The sequence below is a fragment of the Macaca nemestrina genome, chromosome 4, assembly GCF_043159975.1.
Source record: "Macaca nemestrina isolate mMacNem1 chromosome 4, mMacNem.hap1, whole genome shotgun sequence".
In the NCBI taxonomy this organism is placed as follows: Eukaryota; Metazoa; Chordata; class Mammalia; order Primates; family Cercopithecidae; genus Macaca; species Macaca nemestrina.
This window is the reverse complement of record NC_092128.1, coordinates 106258765-106284461: the sequence shown is the minus strand read 5'-3', so window position 1 is coordinate 106284461 and position 25697 is coordinate 106258765. Positions and strand designations below refer to the sequence as shown.

Here is a 25697-nt window from a genome sequence, read left to right as displayed (position 1 = left end):
TCTTGGGATGGAGAAAGACTTCCTAAATCTTCAGGGTGCGGTCAAGACAGGGTAGGCTAGCGCCAGCCGAGTTAGTGGGTAGGCCTCAGAGCAGCTGGGGCCGAGTCCGAGCAAAGGGCCAGGAGGGAGAGGCTCCGAGGAGCCTGACCTGCCGCTCGGCGACGCGAAACCTGGCAGCTAGAATCCCGGGCAGCCCGAGCGCGGCCAGCGGGCGACAGCGGGACGGTTGGCAGGGCGGGCGGCGACGGAGGAGGGCCATGTGCAGGGGCGTGCCGCCGGTGACGCACTTCCTCCCTGCCTGTTCCGGCTTAAAGGGGCCCCAGACTATCCTCACAATAACAACAAAACCAGCGCGCCTGAGGCCGGCCCAACGGCTCTTGTCCCCGCCCTCCTGCCACCTGCAGTCGCCTGGGCCGTCCGCGGCCCTGCCCTGCCTTGCGCCACCCTGAGCTGTCCAGACTGAAGGGTCAGGCGGAAAGCCGGGCCGCGCCCTTGGGTCAACTTCTCTCCCTGCCACCCGCGCCTCCTCGCGAGACCCGGGGCTGGGCCGTGCCCGCCGCCGCGCAGCAGGAAGGGAGCGGCTGCCGCGGAGAACGCCCCGCCGGACGGTGTGGCTGGCGGCCCTGTCTGGGCGCGGAGGGCGGCGGTGGCGGGCCCCGCGGCCTTCTCTCAGGTACCCCATTCCCGGCTGACCGCCCTGAGCGGCCCAGCCCCTTCCCCAACCCGCACCGCGGGGCCGTGGCGTAGGGGCCTTGTTGCGTTTCAGCTTGGGGGTCGCGGTGGGGCGGGGCAGTGACACCTGGCCGGCCGTCGTGCCCTCATCCCTCCCACCCTTCCTTCTTATAGCTTCCTCTCTCCTCGCGACTGCCTTCACAGTCTGGAGCCCGGCGGAGCCCGGACCTGGCGGGGAGAGGTGCATCCACGGCCCAGCACCCAGACCCCACCGTCGCCGTCGCCACCACCTCAGTCCATCCTTGGTACCGGCAATGGCCTTCGTATCGCCCAGTGCACTTGTAACTAACTTGGACACGGAATATTAAGAACTCACTTCTGGCCGCATCCCAGTCGCGCCGGCGGTGACCACCTCGGCTCTTTTGGGGTTAACTGCTGCTCCTCTTGACTTTGTCTGACTTTGGGGGCACCATGGACCAAAGTGGGATGGAGATTCCTGTGACCCTCATCATTAAAGCACCGAATCAGAAATACAGTGACCAGACTATTAGCTGCTTCTTGAACTGGACCGTGGGGAAACTAAAAACGCATCTATCTAACGTTTACCCTAGCAAACCAGTAAGTGTGTAAAAGCTGGGGGCAGCTGCTCTGACCAGCAGCTTTTCGTGCCGTGTACCCTCCTTTTCCTGCTCCTCCCCTCCAGTCTTGAATCAAATAGGTCTCTTTTGGTAGACCGCGAGATATTTTGAGTTCTGAGGTTGTGTCTCCTGAGTGTTCGAACCATCATTAATATTTTCCTGATTAGATTCAGTTAATTAGTAAGAGAAAGCAGAAATGTCAAGGGACTTAAGAATTGGAAGGCAAGGCCGGGCGCGGTGGCTCACGCCTGTAATGCCAGCACTTTGGGAGGCCGAGGCTGGCGGATCACGAGGTCAGGATCACGAGACCAGACTTACCAACATGGTGAAACCCCATCTCTACTAAAAATTAAAAAATTAGCCGGGTGTGGTGGCTTGCACCTGTCATCCCAGCTTTTCAGGAGGCTGAGGCAGGAGAATCGCTTGAACCCGGGAGGCAGAGGTTGCAGTGAGCCAAGATCGGGCCACTGCACTCCAGCCTGAGTGACAGAGTGAGACTCTGTCTCAAAAAAAAAAAAGAAAAAAAAAAAAAAAAAAAAGACTTGGCACACCTGGAAAAGGGACCTCTTTCTTTGGACTTAGAGTCATCAACCTAATATGGGAGTGAGAGATAGATCCTTTCTTAAAAAAAAAAAAAAAAAGATAAAAGCACTACAACCCGTATCAGAGCTTTTATTGCTTCTTAGACTAACATTCCTTTTTACTTTCAACACTTGACCCAGAAATTTAAACAGAAATTGAAGATTTTTTTTTTCTTAGAAATAAGTGGCCGGGCGCGGTGGCTCACGCCTGTAATCCCAGCACTTTGGGAGGCCGAGGCGGGCGGATCACGAGGTCAGGAGATCGAGACCATCCTGGCTAACACGGTGAAACCCCGTCTCTACTAAAAAAAAAAAAAATGCAAAAAATTAGCCGGGCGAGGCGGCGGGCGCCTGTAGTCCCAGCTACTCGGGAGGCTGAGGCAGGAGAATGGCGTGAACCCGGGAGGCGGAGCTTGCAGTGAGCCGAGATCGCGCTATTGCACTCCAGCCTGGGCGACTAAGCGAGACTCTGTCTCAAAAAAAAAAAAAAAAAAAAAAAAGAAATAAGTATATGACCCCTATGAAAATTATACTTTCAAGTTTACTATATATATTTCAAGGACCAAAGAATTATAAGTAGATTCATTTTCACCACCACCCCTTTCAACATTTTTCTCCTGTAGAGGATACATGGACATTAATTTTAAAGAGAACTGCCCTCCACCCCACCACCATTTGGTGCATTCTTCTCATATGACTTTTCTGTTCTGTGTTCCATTCTGAATCATGTCTGGATATTGCAAAGATAATAAATAAAATACAGTACAGCTCCATCTGTCCCCAAAGTCAGTTTTGAAAGGACGTAGTTGGTAATCAAGGAGTCTTGGAATAGTTTAGAAAAGAAGTGAGTGTACTGTCATGTAGAGTACTGTATATGAAAGTGAGGCTTTCACATTCTCCATTGTATACATTTTTTAATTCTTGAATAAGTAGTGTTTATTAAAACTTTTGTTTAATGAAAAGGATTGGATTTTAGGGTGGGAAATACTTTTGGAATCAGGCACGTTTAAGCATGGATCCGTTGAAAGGCGACTATGCTTTCTATGCTTAACACTTGTTTTATGCACCTAAGTTAAGGAAGACACTTGATCTATATTATATTAATGAATTATGACCGTTTCAGTGTTGTATTAAGTTTAGTTAGGCTTTTAGGCTTGCAGAAGAACCACAGAAATGGGGCGGTTACTGCAAAAACAGGAGGTTTAGAAAAACAACTCTTAGTTGGCGTTAGCTGTGTTTATCAGTACTTTGTGATACAAATATTTTTAGCAGGAGGAGAAAAAAAACCCTGAGGAATTTAAGTACTTGAAACAAACTAGTTAGAGCCCCTGTTTATTCACATCTTTTGTTTGAAAGTTAAGATTTACACAGGGAGTAACAATTTGTTTGAAAATATCTTGATTACAAAAGATTTCCTGTTGCATATGATTAGTTTTACACATTTTTGAAGTGGAAAATAGGTTTTTAGGATAGTCAATTGAAAGTCATAGACTTCCACAATACTGTTCATAACAAATATATGCTCTGGTATGTACTTAGGCAAGATCTTTATTTACATTGTACTATTAAACCAAAGGAGACTTAGTCTGCAGTTTATAGACCAATTTATCACTTTTCTAAAACTTTGTTTTTTAAAAAAGTACCTGAGGCGGGAGTGGGACGCCTGTCTGCCTTATCTACCCCTGAAGAGGTCTGCTTTTGGTAGGAGGTGTGTCTGTGCAGCACTGATCACTAGTGGAGGATGTCAGTGCCGCTGTGCATTAGTTAGCTGTCTGAGGATGAGATCTGTTGCAGAACTTCTCTTCTCCTTCACAACCTGCCTGCCTCTTATAGCCACACTGGAGGCACTTTTGGAGGCTAAACCAAATACTATGCAGCCTATTAATGATTAACATGGCAAACCTTTTTTTCTCCTTTGACAAGTTTTCTTTAAGTGAATTGTAATGGCTAACTTTCATTTCTAGGTTGAGAGTGGGTGGAGCTCTGGAGCAGCGCGGGTATGTGTGCTTATCGTCATAGAATTTCACTGAAAACTTTGTATAGTTACTAGATGTAGTAAGTTTACATTCTTATCACAAGAGAATTGATTTGAAGCATCACAGTTATTGAGCAGCAGTTTAATGGTATCGCAAAGCCATAGGTAGTCCTCAACATAGGAGTTGGAGTCCTAAAAGTTTACTTTGTAAGGTCATTTTTTAGAATTCAGAACAGTTTGCTGTTAAGTAATATTATAAAGGAAGTTTAGGTTTTTCTGACCACCTGCCATGACTAAACATTGATTCTGTGTTTTAAGTGCTGTTATGTTTAACAGAGATAATTTCTTGTGCATCTTCCTTGCAAATATGCCTACTTTCGTTATCAGTGTGTGGACTTAGCGGAGTAGAGCTGCAGTGTTTTGTAGGAACAGGAGTGTGCCAGTAAGTAAAAAGTTGATGGCTGTCATTAACATTGCTCTAATTGGATCTGATGGGTCAGGGGTAGGTGGAGGGCCTTTGTGCCTGTGGGCAGTGGCTTCTAGGAAAATAAATTGGTGCTGCTAGAGGGGAAAGAATGAAAATTTGAGATTGTCCTTTTAGGATCCTGCAAGGATAGGTCATATGTCTATATGCTGTTAATGGAATTCTGGCTGAACTCTGTGAAGTCGTAAAATCCTAGGATCCTAGTTTCATGGTCAGATACTGATTTGACTAATCACAGTCTCCATATGGATATGTTAAATGCGCTTCTTCCTCCCCTAGTAAACTTAGAACAAATGTACCCCTCCCCCTCAAAGCACATTTTTTTTGTCTTCATTTATTTATTTAACTAGGATTTTATTGGCCTAGCATTTGAATATTTATGCTAAGTGTGAAGATGATGGTAAGAGTCCTTTGCTTTTATGAAGCTCAGATCCAGTGACATGTAAGTAAATAACCATAATAGCATGTGACTAGTGTTATACAGGAGGGGTGTTCTGTGTGCTGCATAGGAGCACAGGAAGGGAATGGTTGTGTCTGGAGTAGGGGTTAGGGGAATGTGTAGCTGTTTCAAGAAAAGATTCACAGGGACATTTACATTTTCTTCAAGAGTTGCTTACAGTTTTAAGCAGACAAGAATCACACTCTGATAGCTTCGTTTTTTAAACTATTCTTTTTTTTTTTTTTTGAGACGGAGTTTCGCTTTTGTTGCCCAGGCTGGAGTGCAATGGCGCCATCTCGGCTCGCTGCAAGTTCTGCCTCCCGCGTTCAAGCAGTTCTCCTGCCTCAGCCTCCCCAGTCGCTGGGATTACAGGCATGTGACACCACGCCCGGCTAATTTTGTATTTTTAGTAGAGATGGGGTTTCACCATGTTGGTCAGGCTGGTATGAAACTCCTGACCTCAGATGATCCACCTACCTCGGCCTCACAAAGTGCTGGGATTACAGGCATGAGCCACCACTCCTGGCCTTAACTATTCTTTTGGAGTTAATGTTTGCACTGATGACTTTGTTTTATATTAGTATGTTACTTAGTAATACAGTATTAGGTAAAAAGATTATAGATCCTTAATGATCTATGAAGGGAAAGGTGTTTTCTAGTTAGGAATTTAGGCAGTTGCCATACAAAGTCATAATTAAAAACCTCGGATGTGGAGTTTTCAGCTCTTTTGGAGTTAACTTTGAATGATATTGATAATTGCTTTAGGACTTGGTTTAGGAAATGGGAAGTGCACTAGTTTATATTAATAGAATATATAGATAATTGTGAGTTGTATTGTAATATGACATTTGACATCACTTCATGACTAGCTTTTCAGATCCTGAAATTGGCCTGCACTGTGAAATAATTCTAAAATTTAGGTAATTGCTGTTTGGTGATAAAGATACTTGGCAAGAAGACCACTTTTACTTGAATTTCAGACTTAAATCTGAGTTTAGACTTAGTTGTTAGAGATGTAAATATCAAAATGGTTGATAATAGATGGATCATCCTAGAGAAAATTTTAAAAATATCAATCTCTAAGTCCCATTAGGTACCTTTCTCGTTCTCTTACTGTATCTGTTCTTGTGAACAAGCAGTCACCAAGGTGGACCTAATTCACTCTGAATTCAATTTTGAAGGCAAACCTTTTTGGGGCTTGCATGACTTGGCTCTCCATTTTTCAGTCTTGGGGTCAAAATACCTCTTGATTGTGTCCCTCAGTTCTGGATAGTTTTCCTCTGTCTTTGCCATTCATGCTGTTAAACTAAGCAGTCATTTTCTTATCTACCTCTCCTGATCAGCTAGGCAGGTTTGTGCTGTTTTTTCAAACTGTTCCTTTACTCTCAGATTCTATTAGAATTAAAGAAGCAAGAATAGAACCAATTGTATATATAGGTTCTATTGTGAGATTATAACACTCCATAACCAAATTGCCTGCAATCAGAAGTCTTACTTTTATTATAGGTAGAAATAGCTTATATCATTTGAAATTTTATCTTTCTTAGTTTTGTAATTTCCTATTACCTTACTTAGGTCATTTAAAAAAGTCTACTTGTTTAACCACTTTGGAATTGTTGATTTAATCCATAAACAAAACAATCCATAAACAAAACAATTTTTGTTTTATAAAACTATTGTCTTAGAAGATTTTAATACATTTAAGAGGGTTTCATGTCACCGGGAAATATGGTTCAAGATTTTAAAACCTCTTTTGAACAAAGGGTACTATCAAATTGAATGTTAAAGTTGATGAAAACCAGACTAAAAGTTTTGAATGACTGCTCACTAAAATTTTACTGCTTAATGTTATTTGTAGCCTTATGTCTTTTTGGAAAATATAATAACATTATTATCAAGGTAATGTTTAATCATTTATCAATACTTTCCAGATAGGATTTTTGTAGAACTTTTAGCTTAAGTTACTTTTTTTAACATAATAAATTCTGCTTTGATTGTCTAGAATGCTTTTATTTAACTGCTCTGACTTTACCATTTACTAAGTGTTTGCCATGTGTGCCAGGCATTATAATAAGCATTTGATATGCTTTATTACATAGACTTCTTATGATGTAAGGTTTATAATTAGCTCTACTTTATAGATGAAGAAACCGAGGCTTGGTGATTTTTTTTTTTGCTTAGGTCAGACTCTAAGGAGTAGAATTAGAATTGAACTCAGGTTGGACTTACTGTACACATTATATATGATGGTTGTATATAATAAAATGAAGAAAGGCATTAGGGACTCGGCCATCTCAGGTATATACTTGTAAACTAAAAAGAACCAGTTGAGCTATAAAAAGAGATGTATATGTTTGGCAGGTTTGTTGTCTAAAGGCTGCAGATAAATGGATAACAGCCTTACTGTTGTGCTAACACTTAGCTTAATGTGTGGTTATTTCTCTTTATTCTGAGAAATTATAGGAAAGATTGGATGCATAATATCTGAAGACTGCAGTGCACGTATCTTTGTCCTATCTTCACAGTCTACCAGTTTGTGTGATCCATAGTCATATACTTTGACATGCTCTATTGTACATCAGAGGTGTACATCACTTGCTGTGTGAATATCATATATCTCCACCCATGAGTGGAAGCAGTTAAACTGGGAATGTCTCTTTGGAGTTCCAGAGAACATTACTCTGTAATATTCTGTATGTACAGTTTTGCTTACTGTTACTGCGAGGAGATAAGGGGTAGAGGCAGTTTGGGTGACTGTGCCTCTATTTATAGTGTTTCTGAATTTTCAGGGGTTTTAGATTGGATGCTTTTAGTGGAAAATGGGAAGGAGATGTGTTCTAGTACAATTTTACAGAATTCATTTCCCACAGAAATGATATTTTGTGCACTTCCTGGGACCCAGCTCTTTAAAGCTATTTGATATTTGTGACTGAACTCTATGTAAGTACTTAATAGTTATTGCTTTTAAAGGACTAGATTATAGTTCATTGAACTAACCTGTAAGTTGAAGATTGATTTACTGAACTATTAAGATGATAGGTATTTAAAAAATTTTTAATTAATATTTTTAAATTAGCATATGAAGTTTGATTATGCTGAAGTTGGATATACTAGGAACATGATTTTTAAGCCATACACAATTGAAAGACCCATTTAATCCTTGACATAAAAAATTTAATCATTTGATACTAAGTGACGTTCTTGAAATATAGAATTGTTGGCTTTAAACTCATTTATCAGACTGCAGGAGATAATTTAAATGTGTTAGAGATGTATGATATTTGATCTGTTTCTGATATTTAGTTAAACATTAAAGGGTCAGACACTTTCAATAATGGCATATACACGAACCTTTTAGAAACAACAAAAAAGTCCAGGTTAGGACTTATTTTCACCTGTTATACCAGCAAGTGAGCTTTCCTCACCTTGGTTTTTAGCAATGTCTGTTAAGTGGGTAGCAGAGGTTTTTTTGGCCAGTTGTTAAGCAGCTGGTTATTTGGAGTGGGTTATTTCTGTTTCTGGGCCAGATATATCAGGATGTTTCCAGCTTGTTCTTTGTCTTATTATTTGGCTGATTCTGCACTGCCATATGTGACTAGGCTTCATCTAGGGTGAAGTATTGGTGGTGAAAGTAGTGAACCTGATAGAATTTGCTGACTGTCGGATGTAGGGGTGAGTACCAAGAAGAATAGTGGTGGTGTTAATGGAGAGGCCAATTATATTTATATATTACTCTGTGGAGCCAGTATCTTATCAGTAGAATCTTTAAATTGACAATTTAACTAGTACTTTTAGATTTGTCAATGCTGAGCCTTCTGAATTCTTATTTTAAAAGGGTACCATGCAATGTTTTTTAAATTGAGAAACGAAGTTTTATTGTGTTAAGCTACTGAGATCTTGGGATTTGTCGTAGCAACTATCATTACCCTAACTAATATAGAAACGGGTTTGTTTTGGTTTGTTTTTTTTGAGACAGAGTCTCACACTGTCTTCCGGGCTGGAGTGCAGTGGGGCGATCTCAGCTTACTGCAACCTCTGCCTTCTGTATTCAAGCGATTGTCCTGCCTCAGCCTCCTGAGTAGCTGGGATTACAGGCGCCTGCCACCATGCCCAGCTAATTTTTTGTATTTTCAGTGGAGATGGGGGTTTCAGCATGTTAGCCAGGCTCGTCTTGAACTCCTGACCTTGTGATTCGCCCCCCTTGGCCTCCCAAAGTGCTGAAATTACAGGCGTGAGCCACCGCCCCAGCCCAGAAATGGGTTTTTGATCAAGCCAAAAGATAATGTTTTTAGCAGGGCTGGGTAAATAATATTATATTACTTTTTACAAGTCAAATTGAATTGACATCTCAAAATCTGTGCTTTTCCTAATGCTGTAGCTTACAATACCAAAATAACTAGTTGAAAATTCAGTTGATTATTGTCATTTGTTATTAGGTCTAACACATGATTTTCCTGATATTTAAATTATTTATTTATTTATTATTTATTTATTTATTTATTTTGAGACAGAGTCTCGCTCTGTTGTCCAGGCTGGAGTGCAGTGGTGCAATCTTGCCTCACTGCAACCTCCGCCTCCCAGGTTCAAGTGATTCTCCAGCCTCAGCCTTCCACACCTGCCACCACACCTGCTGCTGCCACGTATTTTTAGTGGAGATGAGATTTCCACCATGTTGGCCAGACTGGTCTCGAACTCCTGACCTCAAGTGATCCGCCTGCCTGGGCCTCCCAAAGTGCTGGGATTACAGGCATGAGCCACCGCTCCTCCCAGCCCTGATATTTAAATTAAATTCATTGGTATTTAAACTGAAGAGGCAGTTTTTTTTTAATGGCATAAAAAATATCCGGCCAGGCACAGGGGCTCATACCAGTTATCCCAGCACTTTGGGAGGCTGAGGCAGGCAGATCACCTGAGGTCAGGAGTTCGAGACCAGCCTGGTCAACATGGTGAAACCCTGTCTCTACTAAAAATACAAAAAAATTTGCTGGGTGTAGTGTAATCGCAGCTACTCAGGAGGCTGAGGCACGAGAATTGCTTAAGCCTGGGAGATGGAGGTTGCTGTGAGCCGAGATCATGCTGTACTCCAGCCTGGGTGACAGAGCAAGATTCTCAAAAAAAAAAAAAAAAAAAATTCCAAGTGTTACTTTTTACCTAGTTTAGGCACATGAAAAAATTAGTAAGTTAATCTTTCTGTTTTCTTTTCTTTGTTGTTGTTGTTTTTTTTTTTTTTTGAGACAGTCTCTCCCTCTGTTGCCAGGTTGGAGGACAGTGGAATGACCTTGGCTCACCTCTTTGCCTCTTGGGCTAAAGTGATCCTCCTACCCCAGCCTACTAAGTAGCTGGGACTACAGGCATGCACAACCATGCCCAACTAACTTTAGTATATTTTGTAGAGACAGGGTCTCACTATGTTGCCCAGGCTGGTCTTGAACTCCTGGGCTCTAGCAATTCATCTGCCTTGGCCTCCCAAAGTGCTGGGATTATAGGTGTGAGAAACCATGCCTGGCCAGTTTTTCTGTTTTCAATTACTGTAAAATTAAAGAATACCTTTCCTTTCCTTTTACTTTACTTTATTTTTATTTCCATAGGTTATTGGGTAACAGGTGGTGTTTGGTTACATGAATAAGTTCTTTAGTGGTGATTTGTGAGATTTTGGTGCACCCATCACCCGGGCAGTAAACACTGCACCCTATTTGTGATCTTTTATCCCTCACCCCCTTCCCACCCTTTCTCCCTGAGTCCTAAAGTCCATCGTGTCATTCTAATGCCTTTGTATCCTCATAGCTTTAGCTCCTACTTATGAGTGAGAACATACAATGTTTGGTTTTCCATTTCTGAGTACTTCACTTAGAATAATAGTCTCCAGTCTCATCCAGGTTGCTGCAAATGCCATTAATTCATTCTTGTTTATGGCTGAGTAGTATTCCATCATAGAGATAGATAGATAGATATAGATATATAGATAGATACAGATATCTCACAGTTTCTTTATCTATTTGTTGATTGATAGGCATTTGGGTTGATTCCACGTTTTTGCAGTTGCAAATTGTGCTGCTATAAACGTGTGTGCAAGTATCTTTTTATTTTATTTTTTTTGAGATGGAGTCTCGCTCCATCGCCCAGGCTGGAGTGCAGTGGCATGATCTCGGCTCATTGCAAGCTCTGCCTCCTGGGTTCACGCCATTCTCCTGCCTCAGGCCTCCCGAGTAGCTGGGACTACAGGTGCCCACCACCAAGCCCAGCTAATTTTGTTTTTGTATTTTTAGTAGAGACAGGGTTTCACCGTGTTAGCCAGGATGGTCTTGATCTCCTGACCTCATGATCCACCCACTTTGGCCTCCCAAAATGCTGGGATTACAGGCGTGAGCCACTACACCTGGCCGCAAGTATCTTTTTTCGTATAATGACTTCTTTTCATCTGGGTAGATACCCAGTAGTGGGATTGCTGGATCAAATGGTAGTTTTACTTTTAGTTCTTTAAGGAATCTCCACACTATTTTCCATAGTGGTTGTACTAGTTTATATTCCCACCAGCAGTGTACAAGTGTTCCCTGCTCACCGCAGCCACACCAACATCTACTATTTTTTGATTTTTTTGATTATGGCCATTCATGCAGGAGTAAGGTGGTATTGCATTGTAGTTTTGATTTGCATTTCCTTGATCATTAGTAATGTTGAGCATCTTTTCATATGTTTATTGGCCATTTGTATATCTTCTTTTGAGAACTGTCATGTCCTTAGCCCACTTTTTGATGGGATTTTTTGTTTTTTTTCTTGCTGATTTGAGTTCCTTGTAGGTACTGGTTATTAGTCCTTTGTCAGATGATTAGATTATGAAGATTTTTTCCCACTCTGTGGGTTGTCTGTTTACTCTGCTGACTGTTCCTTTTGCCTTGCAGAAGTTCTTTAGTTTAATTAAGTCCCAACAATTGATCTTTGCTTTTATTGCATTTGCTTTTGGGTTCTTGGTCGTGAAATCCTTGCCTAAGACAGTATCTAGAAGGGTTTTTCCAATATTATCATCTATAATTTTTATAGCTTCAGGTCTTAGATTTAAGTCCTTAATCCATCTTGAGTTGATTTTTGTATAAGGTGAAATATGAGGATCCAGTTTCATTCTTCCACATGTGTCTAGCCAATTATCTCAGCACCATTTGTGTAAAAGGATATCCTTTCCCCATTTCTTGTTTTTGTTTGCTTTGTCAAAGGTCAGTTGGCTGTAAGTATTTGGGTTTATTTTTGGGTTCTCTATTCCTTCCATTGGTCTGTGTGCCTGTGTTTATATCAGTACCATGCTGTTTTGGTGACTATGGCCTTACAGTATGGTTTGAAACCAGGTAATGTGATGCCTCCAGATTTGTTCTTTTTGCTTAGTCTTCCTTTGACTCTGTGGGCTCTTTTTTGGTTCCATATGCATTTTAGAATTTTTTTTTCTAAATCTGTGAAGAATGATAGTGGTATTTTGATGGGAATTACGTTGAATTTGTAGATTGCTTTTGGTAGTAGGGTCATTTTTACAATATTGATTCTACTCATCCATGAGCATGGGATGTGTTTCTATTTGTTTGTGTTGTCTGTGATTTATTTCAGCAGTGCTTTGTAGTTTTCCTTATAGAGGTCTTTTGCCTCCGTGGTTAGGTATATTCCTAAGTATTTTATTTTTTTTGCAGCTATTGTAAAAGGGGTTGAGTTCTTATTTTGATTCTCTGCTTGGTTGCTGTTGGTATATAAAAGTGCTACTGATTTGTGTACATTAATTTTGTATCCGGAAATTTTCTGAATTCTTTTATTAGTTCTAGGAACTTTCTTTCTGGAGGAGTCTTTTGGATTTTCTAGGTAAATGATCATATAATCATCAAACAGCGACAGTTTGACTTCCTGTTTACCAATTTGGATGCCCTTTATTTCTTTCTCTTGTCTGATTCGTCTGGCTAGGATTTCGAGTACTATGTTGAAAAGGAGTGGTGAGAATGGACATCCTTGTCTTGTTCCAGTTCTCAGAGGGAGTGTTTTCAACTTTTCCCCATTCAGGATTATGTTGGCTGTGGATTTGTCATGGATGGCTTTTGTTACATTGAGGTATGTCCCTTGTATGCTGATTTTGCTGAGAGTTTTAATCATAAAGCGATGCTGGATTTTGTCAAATGATTTTTCTGCATCTATTAAGATGATCATGTGATCATCTTATTTTTAATTCGGTTTATGTGGTGTATCAGATTTATTAATTTGGGTTTGTTAAACCACGCCTGCATCCCTGGTATGAAACCTACTTGATCATGGTAGATTATCTTTTTGATATATTATTGGATTTGGTTAGCTAGTATTTTGTTAAGAATATCTTTCCTTTTAAAACTTCATTGTGGTTGGTCATGGTGACTCATACCTGTAATCCTAGTACTTTGGGAGGCTGAGACTAGTGGATCACTGGAGCCGGGGAGTTTTAGACCAACTGGGGCAGCATGGCAAAACCCTGTCTTTACCAAAAAAAAATATATATATATATATATATACACACACACACATACACACACACACACACGTATATATACACATATATACATACACACATATGTATATATACATACACATGCAAAAATTAGCCAGGTGTGATAGCACATGCCTGTAGTCCCAGCTACTCAGGAGGCTGGGGTAAGAGGATCACTTGAGCCTCAGGAGGCAGAGGTTGCAGTGAGCTGATACCATGCCACTGTACTCCAGCCTGGGCTACAAAAAACCAAAAACTTCAGATTATTTGAAGGCATTTGAATATTCAGTTGAAAGTAACAGTTTTTCTTAATGCAGATATAATTCACATACTGCAAAATTTGCCCTTTTAAAGTATATGACCCAATGGTTTTTAGTACTTCACAAAGTTGTGCTGTCATAATCACTATCTAATTCTAGAATATTTTCATCACCCCAGAAACTCCATACCTATTGGCAGTCACTCCCCATTGTTTTTTCTTCCATCTGCTAATCTACTTTCTGTTTCTTTTTTTTTCTACTCTGTTTCTATGAATTTGCATAGTCTAGACATTTCATATAAATAGAATCATAGTTATATGGATTTTTGTGCCTGCTATCTTTAACTTGGCATAATGTTTACAAGGCTCATCTACATTATAGCATGTGTCAGTATTTCATTCCTTTTTGTGGCTGAATAATATTCCGTGTGTGCATATATTTATATACACCATATTTTGTTTATCCATTTGTCAGCTGATAGACATTTGGGTTGTTTCTACTTTTTTTTGACTATTATGAATAATGATGCTATGAACATTCTTGTACAAGTTTTTATGTGCACATATGTTTTCCATCATTTTTGGTACGTACCTAGCAATGGAACTGGGCATATATTGTGTCATAGGGCAACTGTATGTTTAACTCTCTGAGACACTGCCAAACTTTTTTCCACAGTGGCTGCACCCTTTTACATTCCTACCAGCAACATATGAAGGGTCTAGTTTCTCTGCATCCTTGCCCATATTTGTTTTTGCTTTATGTATTTTGGGGGATACTATGTAATTTTGTTACATTTTTATGTTCTACATTTCTGAAAATTGATGTGACCTTGCTGTGGAAAGATAAAACCATTTTTTCAAAGTTGACTACTAATTTAAAGAAAAAAATACTACAATACTAATATATGATTGCTTCTTTATCATAATTTGCTAATATCAGTATCATTTGTAGAAATGAATCAGATGAATTTAGCACCAGCAAGTGTTTTAAGTTAGTGTTGTAATTCATAGACTGAATATTTCATTTCTGTTTTTCCTGATTACATGTAAAATAACTTATTTAACAAACTTCAGATTAGGTGGTTTCTCCAAGTCTGTGTAAGCAGTTTTGGACTCATGACACCTCATAAATCTACACTTAGCATGTACTCTGTGAGGCACAGTAGTGGGCTATGGGAACACAGTGACAGCAAGATGGCTATGGACCCTTTGTTCTTGGCACTTTTATTTAAGGGAAAAAAAAACACATGTTGGCATAATTAGAGGTTGTGGTTTGTGTTACGAAGGATATAAACAGGATGTGTGAGAGGGAATACTATACTGTAGATTTATAAGTCAAGGAAGACCTCGCTGAGGGAGTGATTTTAAAACTAAAATCTAAAAGGTGATTAAGAGTCAGGTATGTAAGAGCTAGGGGAGAATACAGCAGGCAGGGTGTCTGAATTGGAAAAGAGCTTGGGATCTAAGTGAATGTCAATTTGGCTCATAAGGAGGAAAGAATACTACTGGGGAGTTTGGAGAGAGACAGAAGCCAGATCTGGCCATGGAAAGGAATTTGAATTAAATCCATTGTAGTGGGACTCCATCAGAGAGTGACAGGATTGATCTAAGTTTTTTTGTTTTGTTTTGTTTTGTTTTTGTTTTTTTGAGACAGGGTCTTCCTCTGTCACCCAGGCTGGAGTGCAGTGGGAGTGATCATAGCTCACTGTAGCCTTGAACTACTGGGCTCAAGTGATCCTCTCACCTCATCCTCCCAAGCAGCTGGAACTACAAGCATGCCCTACCACACCTGGCTACATGTAAAAATTTTTTTGAGGAGATGGAGTCTTACTATGTTGCTCAGGCTGGTCTTGAACTCCTGGGCTCCAGCAGTCCTTCTGCCTCAGCCTCCCAAAGTGCTGGGATTACAGATGTGAACCACCATGCCTGGCTGATTTAAGTTGTTAAAAGATCACTAGAGCTGCTGACTGTAGAATGGAAGCAAGAAAACCAATTAAAAGGTTATTGCAGATGACCAGGCAAGAAATGATGGTTTAGATTAGGGTAATGGCAGTGTAGGTGGAAAGAAGTAGACTGATCTGAGAGGGACTTACGGAGATAGAGTCTATAGGATTTGACAGTGGTTAGATATGGGAGGCAAGGCAAGAGAAAGAAAAGTTGAGGATGATGCCCAGGTTTTTGGCTTAAACAGTTGGTCACAGGTTGTTACAGGACAGGGAAGAAATAAGAGGAAAGATTTGGGGAATTGGGAATTGAAGTGCATTGTAGAATTTGAGTTGCCTATTAAAATATATGAAGATGTCAAATCTCTTAACAGTTGGGTATATGAATCTGGGTCTGAGAGGGTGAGGCCTTGGACAGAGAGACAAATTTGCGACTTGTCTGAAGAACCCTAACGTTTAGAATTGGATGAGAAATTTAGCAAAGACTCTGGCAGGGCAAAAACCAGTGATATGAATGAAATGTACATATGCCTACTAATGGTTTTTCTAAACCTTGATTCCTTTTCTAGAGAAGCAAATGATAAAGACTGTGGTGTCTTTCTTTCTCCTTGCAAAAGTCAGAAACTTTTGCTGGGTGCTATTGCATCTTTTCCTCCTACTGCTGACGGACTTGCTTAGCTATTGCCTAACCTTTCTGTTTAGTAGGTGTAGGTGGTTTTAAAAAAGAAGGACTTGGAGATAAGGGATTACCAGTCTCTTTCTGGGATACTAGTCATACTACTTTAGTTAGCTATATTTTGGGTTAAATACAATATGTGCCTAGCTTTTAAATTTAATAATTATTTGTATGTGTGCGACCCATAGTTCCAGGACTAGGAATTCTCAAAATCTTTTGAGTTTTTATCTTGATAAAAAATTAATATTATCAATAATCTGGATAATCACTTTATAGCTATCATGAGATTTCAGTACCTCTACTTTTAACTAAATGGTTTTCCTAAATTTATTTAACTTGTATTGCATTGCAAAGTTTTCCAAGCTTTGGCTTTTGAAGTCTCTGACTGAAAATGACCTATTGTTTCTGTGAAAAATTTGTTTTAAACCTGTCTACTAACAAATTATGGGAGTAAACATTTTAAGTAGGACTGTCAGTGTGCGCCATTTATGTATATTTTGTTCAGTAGTCCCAAATACTGAGTTTTCCAGAATATTTTTTCCCTATCTTGCTTAGAAGTGATGCTTGTGATAAAATATCTGACAAATTCCATTACTATTACAGTTTAATAGGAAAATGGAGATTATCCATGTAGAAAGCAGATAATATATTAACATCTTGAAGTAGTTGGTAAATACTACATTCTTTCACTAAAAATAAAAAAGCGTAAGTTAGATAACTTATGTTTTGGACATGGACTTCTTTTGACTAATATGAAAGTATTTTTTCTCGTAGAGAAGGTAAAATTAATTAAAAGATTTCCTTTTGTTGTTTATAGATGTCATTTTAAACTGAGACTTTAGGCTGGGCATGGTGGCTCACGCCTGTAATCCCAGCACTTTAGAATACTGAGGTGGGCGGATTACTTGAGGCCAGGAGTTTGAGACCAGCCTGGCCAACATGGTGAAACCCTGTCTCTACTAAAAATACAAAAATTAGCAGGGTGTGGTGGTGCATGCTTGTAATCCCAGCTCCTCGGAAGGCTGAGGCAGGAGAATTGTTTGAACCTGGGAGGTGGAGGTTGCAGTGAGCCAAGATCGTGCCACTGCGCTCCAGCCTGGGTGACAGAGCGAGACTCTGTCTCAAAACAAAAAAACAAAAACAAAAAAAACAACAAAAAAACTGAGACTTCAAAGTTCTAATGTGAATTGGGACTTTGTTTTTTTTTTTAAATCACATGAAGTGACAGTCATTGCAACTTTAACCCAACCTGTTTTAGCAGCATCCAAATCATGTTCTTATGCATAATGAACATACACAGCCTGCTGTTAGTCATTCAACTTTTCGGTACTTTTCCATAATCTCATTAGAGCCTCATGAAACTGCATGATGTGGGAGGAGCAGGTACTAGAAATTAGCACCTAATGTTAATTGAATACTCAGTAGGCATTGTGTTCTGTTCTAGTTTATGTGCATTTCCATTGTTACGAAAATTAAGCCCTGTGAGATACAAACTATTATTGCCCTTATATTACAGACAAGGAAATCGAGGCACAGAGTGCTGGTGATGGGATATTGTATAAGTTTCTTATCATCTCTTTACCTACATCTGTCATATTGTGCTGTAAGTCCAACTCCTCTGCACAAGACCCCCATCCCTTATTAGCTACTGAAGGACATTGCTCTTGAAACTGTTTTTCTCTCTTGCATCATCAGTTTTTTCCTTTCTACTGAATTACTCCTATTGGCATACAAACACGTTATTTCTCTCTTGAATAAACAAAAGCACAAAAGAATAAAACAAACCAAAAGCAAGACCCTCTCTTGATCCCATTTCCCTTCTAGCTGTTGTCCTGTTTCTTCCTTTAAGTGCAAAACTGTTTATAAGTTGTATATATTTGCTGTCTTTATGTGTCTCTCCTTTTCTCTTGAATCAATTCCAGTTAGGTTTTTATTCTGCTACACCACCAAGATTACCTTTATCAATGTCATTAATGATCTCCTTGTTGCAGGATGCTGTGGGAAGATATAGAGATAAATAGAATAATATGAAGGGAGGACACTGTGCATAATAACGAAAGCCTAGAAACGCTCAAATATCCATTAACAAACTATAGTCCTTTCATATAATGGAGCATTGTGCGTTTGTTAAAAAGAACGGGGAAATATTTTTATGCTGCTAAGCAGTAATCTCCCTGGCTTATTAAGTGAGAAAACAAGATGCAATAGAGTAAGTGTATTGTACTACTTTTTATGTAAGAAAAGGAGGAAAATAGGAGTATGTGTGTATTCAGCTTTGTTGTTAAGTGTTGTAAGGGCAATCCAAAATCATAGAGGGGACAAGGACAGAACTAAAGCCTCTTTGAATGCACCTTGTTTATAGTTTTTACCTTATTGCCATTTTTTGTTATATATAATTATAAAAAAATAGAGAAATCTCTAAATGAAAACACAAGAATTAAAAAACGTCAGGATGGTGACACAGTTACAAGAATTATTATTTCAAGTAACTTTGAAACACTGTATTTTGCCTAGTGATCTATATCCTAAGGACAGAGAAGATCAATAAGAAATCTTAAACTTTGTTCAATATTGTTAGTAACAATCTTGTTATTGTTATTTTGAGATTACATATAGTAGGATAAAACAAATAAGTACATTTGCTAATGGCATGTATTTATTAATGTCATTAGCAAGAAAGATTTTCAGGGTGAGAAGATACAAATAAAATGAGTGAATACTATTTAATTGGAAATGTCGGTGAACTCAGGATTTAAGTTTCTCTTTATAAAAATACATTATTTTCTAGCTCTGCTTACTGAAGAAGTAATGACAAGTAAAAATCAGTATTCGTAGCTCCTAGATTTTGGTCTTTAGATACCATTTCCCATTAAAATGAATCATGAATCCTGGAGCAATGGCTGATTCCAGGTCTGGGGCATGGAATGTGTAAGATGAACTTCTGGGGCATTTTGTGCCTGAGAGCAAGGAAACTACTATTAGAGATGACAGAGGTCATGTTAAAATGCAGGAGCCACCTTGTAGGGACTCCTACTGGTAAAAAATGGTGCAATTTGAGGTCCCCCTTGTCAAAAGTCCTCTTGTCATACAAAAAGGAATTGGAATCTGATCAGCCCTCTAGATCTAACTACATTGTACAGGAACTACAGGAACATGCTGAGCAATACCAGGAGGATACAGTTTGCCTAATCAGACTGGAAAGTTCTATGAGACGAACAATTTCTTCAACACGTAAATAGCCTGGGAAAAATTTTTTAAAAATAGAAACTGTTAAAAGATTAAAAGAGGCATAACAGCCAAATTTTGTGTGTGAACCTTATTTGGATTCCGATTCAAATCATCTTTAAAAAACATTTTTCGGCAAGTGGGAAGAGTTGAACTGCACTGGATATTACATATTAAGGAATTATTTGTTGAATGTAGTAACATTATGGTTATTATAAAACTTACTGAATTTGTACAGGTGAAAAGAAATGATGTGTCGTATTGCTTTAAAATACAGTACTCAGCTGGGTACAGTGGCATATATCTGGAGTCCCAGCTATTCCAGAAGCTGAGGTGGGAGGATTACTTGAGCCCAGGAGTTCGGGGCTGTAGTGTGTACCATGATCGCACCTGTGAATAGCCACTGCACTTCAGCCTGGAAAACAGAGTGAGGCCCTGTCTCTCTCTCTCTCTTTTTTTTTTTTTTTTTTTTTTTAAAAGATTAAAATGCAGTATTCTCTTTGAAGAAAAAAAAAAGAAATGAGGGATGGATGAGACAAGAATAGCAGAATTTGGTAATTGTTGAAGCTGGGTACTTGAGAGTTCTTGAAGATGGTACCTGGGGGTTCATTTTATTCCCTCAACTGTATGTATGTTTGAGAATTTTTATAAAAAAAAAAAAATTCACAAAAAGACACCGATGTCCTTTATGCAGAGTGATGATATGACATAAAAGTATCTATCTATTAAATGTTTGGTCTGGTAAAAAAGTGATAGTTTATGATGACTGTAATACTTATTGAAGAAACTTCTTTAGGTTCCAATTGTAATAAGTACATTATAAAGATTTATAAAGCATTGCATAATTCATTTTGGGCAGGAATTAAATCATTGAGTGTATATTTAGCATTCAACTTATGGTCATATAGTTGGCCATTCAGTGCCTATAAGGATATAGGAAAAAACAAACTCAGTTTCTCTTATGCTCTCACAACACTCAATACAGAATTCTTCTGTAATGTCTGGTCACCAAAATGTGTGGGGATTTCTCTCCAACAATAAGGAGTTCTGCAGAAAATTCTCCGGAGGACACCAGCTGAATGTCCTTTAATTCAGTTTACTTCTGACACTATCTACCTGGAGATAGATTCCACAGGTTGAGGGCTCAATCCCACAAGACTGCCCCCCTTCATATGTGGTCCCAAGCACAGGTTGTGGCCTGTGTTTTTGACCAGCTGTTTATAAATAGGGGTTCCCATGACCCCCTCCTGGGGTTCAATTAATTTGTTAGTGCAGCTCACGGAACTCAAGGAAACATGTTACTTACATTTGCTCACTTATAAAGGATATTATTACAAAGGATACAAATGGAAGAGAGATGCATAGCACAAGGTCTGGGAGAAAGGGCTCAGAGCTTTCATGCCCTTTCTGGGCCCATCCACTCTTGAGGAACTTCGACTCATTCTCCTATGCTGGAGCTCTCAGAACTCTCCTTTTGGGTTTTTATGGAAGCTTCGTTAGGTAGGCATGATTGATTAAATCATTGGCCGTTGGTTTATCAACTCAACCTTAAGCCACTCTCCCTTTCTGGAGGTTGGGGGTGGGGGTGGGAAAAAGTTTGAAAGATTTGAAAGTTGCAAACTTCTAATCACTTGGTTGTTCCCCTGGCAACCAGCCCCCATCCTGAGGCAGTGTGGGGTCCCCCAGCCACCAGTTGTCTTATTAGCACACTAAAGATACTCATCTTTCTGAAGATTCCAAGGATTTTAGGAGCTATTTGGCAGAAAACAGCATGAAAACCAAATATATTTTACAATACCACAGTGCTCCTCTCTCTCTCTCTGTCTCTCTCTATATAAACAGAAACCTTTATATATAAATAATAAACCTTTATATATATATAAAGGTTGTAAGACTTATGATTTTAAAACCTGTGCATTGTATTTGATTGTTTATATATAGGAGTTTGTACATGTGCATTTGAGGAATGGTACGCTCCAAAATGCTTCCAGGAGAAACTGGAATATGTGTAATGGTTAAGTATCTTGGAAGGATAGCTATACCTTTGGTGTGTAAGGATGCCTGAACCACAGATCTTAGTATGATAATTTCTATTATGGCTAGTTTTAATATAAGAAGACCCTTTTGTAGTAGCTATGTTGAATACATAATCTTAAAAATTGTTATAGTTGTGGCTTGGATTTGGCATATTTAAGAATTACTGATATGGCTAGTATTTGTTTTGATAAAATGCAAAGAACATTCACCTGTTTTGCAGTTATTAAATAGGCCTTATGTGGAGTATATACAGATGCTTTAATTTTACATAATTTCATATTTTGGTTGCATATAGAGATGGCAACTGACTCTCCATGCACTTGTGTTGATTTTTCTTTAGTCTTGTGTTTTTGAAAAGCTTAACAAAGGTATTTGTGAGAGTGGTAGGAATAATAATTAGAATAGTAAGTAAATTTATAACTAAATCTAAATGGCTCTTGAATTAAAACCAATAAATTGTTCTGCACAATATTAGTAAGGAAGAAAATAAGTCATATATTATCTTAGATGAAAAATTGACAAAATAAGGCAAAATGATTCTGGTGACCTCGAAATTTTATCCTACTGTTGACTATTAATATAAGGCCAACCCCTTTCTCATTTATATAGTCTTGAAGATTTTTTAATGATAGTCATATATGCATTGCATTATAGTTGAAAAGACAGACTTCCAATTTACCTACCCCCTACCCCGCCAGGATAGTATTATCTGTACTTTATTATAGCTGCAATAGATAAATTACCATTTGCTGAACTCTTAAATGTTTTTTCTTAAGTAGAATTTGGAAAAACAAAAGTTCTTAAATTGTGTCAGTTTTCTGCTTACTTGTGCCTAAAGGGAGTTTTATTTTACCCATAATTAGGCATGTTATTCCCAGCCTTCAATTTGCATAATTAGAAAAGTTGAATTCTTTTCTTTGTCCCATTTCTTAGTTGACGAAGGATCAGAGATTGGTGTATTCGGGCAGACTGCTTCCCGATCATCTGCAGCTGAAAGACATTCTCAGAAAAGTAAGCTTTTCTATCACTATTTGATACCAGATACATTCAGAATGTGAGAGGAGATATGTTCTGAAATTGTATTCAACCAGTTCAGTTTTTAGATACTTAAAATCAATCCCTTTGGGTAGCATAACAAGTAAAGATAAATTAGAAAGTAACATGATAGTTTCTTGCTAGTTTAGGTAACGGTTCTGTATATTCATCTGATAGTTAAATCTAAAGTAGGATTATGTATTTGTGTTCAGGTATTTGTCATTTTTTGTAAGAAAATGCTATTGACGTCAGTAGTGCAGAAGTAGAATGTTCAGTAGTGGTGACGGATTTTCATTGATAACAATCTTTCCTCTAAATCTCCTTTTTGCCAGCTGCATGATATTTTTATACAAATTGCTTGAGTTGGGAGTTTAATTTCAGGAGGAAGTTAACTGGTCCATCAGTTAGCAAACTTTGTGGGTGCTCAGAGCTAAAATATATTTCAATACATTTTTATATTTCAATATTTTCAATAAAGTCAGCTTGAAGGCTAGTTATTTTAGTAGTAGCTTTTAGCTCATGTTCTTTTGTGGAATTTATACTTATAGAGTTTTTCAGCATTTGAAATGTTGCTTTTTGTTGGTGAGTATAGCAAAATTGAATTTCTTCTATGTTTTGCCTTAGCTCTTTGACTTAAACTGTTGTTGTAGATATTGCTTATCTAATTTAGAAGATCTGTGTCTTCTCCTGTATGTTTATGATCACCTGTGGGAAACTTTAAAAAAAAAATTAGTATATTCCTTCTGCTTAGACAGTTGACATTTTAGCTTTGCCAGTGTGACTTCTTGCTGTTATTGGAATTATGTAGTTTCAAATTGCTAACATGGTGCAATACCCACTCCCTCAAAAATAGCGGATTTTGCAGCAGGTTTTTTGTCTTTTTTCTTTCTTTCTTCTTTTTTTTTTAAAGACATACATTATTACCCAAAGCCTGTAGTTTATGTTTAGGGTGCACTCTTGTGTTGCACATTCTATGAGTTTTGGCAAATATATAATGACTCCACCAGTATAGTATCATTTAGAATAGCCCTGAAAACCTCTGTGTTCTGGCTGTCCTTTTTTTTTTTTTTTTTTTTTTTCTTGTTTTTATGCTGGTACTCAGAAATAAAATATATTTCAATATAGTCCTTTCTGCCATCTGCTCTTTGAAATACAGATATATTAATTATTTTACCCCAAGGATAGCTTAAATCTGCACATGAAGACTTTTTAAAACATTTTTGCTGCCAGAAATGGTTTCAGGCCAGACAACTTAAAATAAAAACTGCTTCAGTCAAAGAACTCTTGTGCCCCTATATAAAACATGTTGAGTAATATGTTTGTATTTTAAATAGTTCTTTCAACTGTTTTTGTTAAAGTCAATGTACCCCTTTACTTTTTTCAGTTTAAATGCTGCCATTAGCTTTACCTATTTAGTCACAAAATGTTTTATGGAAACATTCCCGAGATAAATAAATTCTGTGAATTAATTGTGATTAATAATGACCTTTTGGAACTATGTTTCTAAGAATCAACATCTTATACTTGTATGCTTGTTAATATTCTGTATTAAGAAGCTAAGGGGGGCATTGAAAATTAGGAGTGTCTTCAACCTCCTTTGCCAGGCATACCTTCTGTCGTGCTGTCTCTGAAGCCTTTCTTTAGCATTCTAACCCTTAGTAACTTCTTCCTCCAAACTCCTAAAGTAATTAAGGTTGGACTTCTCAGTTTCATGCAAAAAAGACTGTTCTCTGTTTCTGTAATTGTGCTGTAGTGCACAAGTCTACTCTCTTAATAATGTCATGAGCCTCTTTAAGGAAGGGCCTGTTATACCCTTTCTTGGATTTGCCTCCAAATTAAGCACAATTATAGGTTCGTGGTAGGCAAGTGATACATTCTTAGTTTCTAGTAACTTTGTTTCCCTTTCTCATCATTTGGGTATCTTTCTTTCTGCTCCTTTTTCTTTGTCATTCTGTTCTTTTCTTTTTTAAAAACTTGCTGACTCATCCCTCATTGTTCTCTGTCCTCCTTTATTCCTTCTTTCCTTTCCCCATCTTATTTGCTAGCTTTATGTCTAAGTATAAATAAATATGCTCATGATCTCACTAAGCTAAAATGCCAACCGTAATCGTTATTTGTAACATTTTTCTTCAGTCATATTTGTAGGTTTATGGAAAAACATGGGATATTTTCAGAATATAGTTTAAATGTATGCTTTATATCTGCGTATAGGTGTTATAGATGAAAATAGTTTTTGACTCCAAAAAGAGTAAGAAAATCACCTTGCTAAAATTAAGGCAAACGTGATTATGATGAAGTTATTTGAGTTTCTTTTATGGTTGCTAAGCCTCAAGTGATGGAAATATATAAACTGTAAAAAGTTTAAGGTGCTAGATGTTTTCATGCTGAAATGATAGATTGTGCTGATACAACTTTCACAACATTGTTTGCTTTAAGACTGCTTTGTATGCAAAATAATTTTTTAATACAGCAATTAGAGTATTTAGATCATTTTCCAAGTATGGAGAAGATACTGAATTCAAAAGGATCCCAAATAAAATGACAGATTTACCTTCAAATGATAACAGTTTATCAGTAATAGAATGGCTAGGCGGTAAAGGGATCTAAGTTTTAAGTATTTCAGTTTAGCTACTGACTTTTTGAACTGTACATTTTGTAGTACTACCCTTTAAATGTAATCTTCTTTAATTTTAGCAAGATGAGTATCATATGGTTCATCTAGTATGTACTTCTCGGACTCCTCCCAGTTCTCCAAAATCCAGCACCAATAGAGAAAGTCGTGAAGCATTGGCATCCAGCAGCAATTCTGTGAGTTGTTTTGGGAGGAGTAAACATTGAACTTTTCTTCTTCTTCATCTTCTTCTTATTTTTTGCCTCTAAAAACTAAATGAAAAACAACAATTGGAGCTTGTGGATTTTGAGATTGCGTTTTGAACTAAAGTTAGACATTTTGTAAAGTTTACGATTTTGAAAGGTCTAATATGCAGTGTTATCCCTTGAAGTCTATTCACCATGAGTTATAATTTGCTGTATGGCAGGTCAGTAATAGGTTTCATCTTCAAAGGTTTAATTATTGGAATACTTAGAAAACGGAATTATGTTATGGTTATATAATATAAATTCTTAGGCCAATGATGTTTCAGAATATGCCAGGTATTTAAAATAGTATATTTGATTCAAGGTAGATTAAATTGTTTAAAATTTAAGTACCCTAAATCTTCTTGAAGTAGATGACTTGGTCAAGGATT

The 25697-nt window shown here is 38.2% G+C and overlaps 1 protein-coding gene across 7 annotated transcripts in view; it reads left to right on the top strand.

Moving 5' to 3' along the window:
* Window positions 1-239: 239 nt before the first annotated feature.
* Window positions 240-25697, top strand: part of LOC105475862 (HERPUD family member 2) — a 97615-nt gene continuing 72157 nt past the window's right edge. For 5 of the 7 annotated variants that reach the window (XR_011622287.1, XR_011622286.1, XR_011622288.1 and 2 more), the window contains exons 1-5: window positions 240-673; window positions 847-1290; window positions 3856-3888; window positions 22348-22425; window positions 25144-25257. Coding sequence is in view for 2 of the 7 variants with exons in the window: in XM_024790917.2 (XP_024646685.2) it covers window positions 1144-1290; window positions 3856-3888; window positions 22348-22425; window positions 25144-25257 (372 nt within the window). In the remaining 5 variants the exon portion in view is untranslated. Of the gene's footprint in view, window positions 674-742; window positions 1291-3855; window positions 3889-22347; window positions 22426-25143; window positions 25258-25697 lie in introns of those variants that run through there. The other 2 variants (XM_011731412.2, XM_024790917.2) reach the window with 2 other exon arrangements.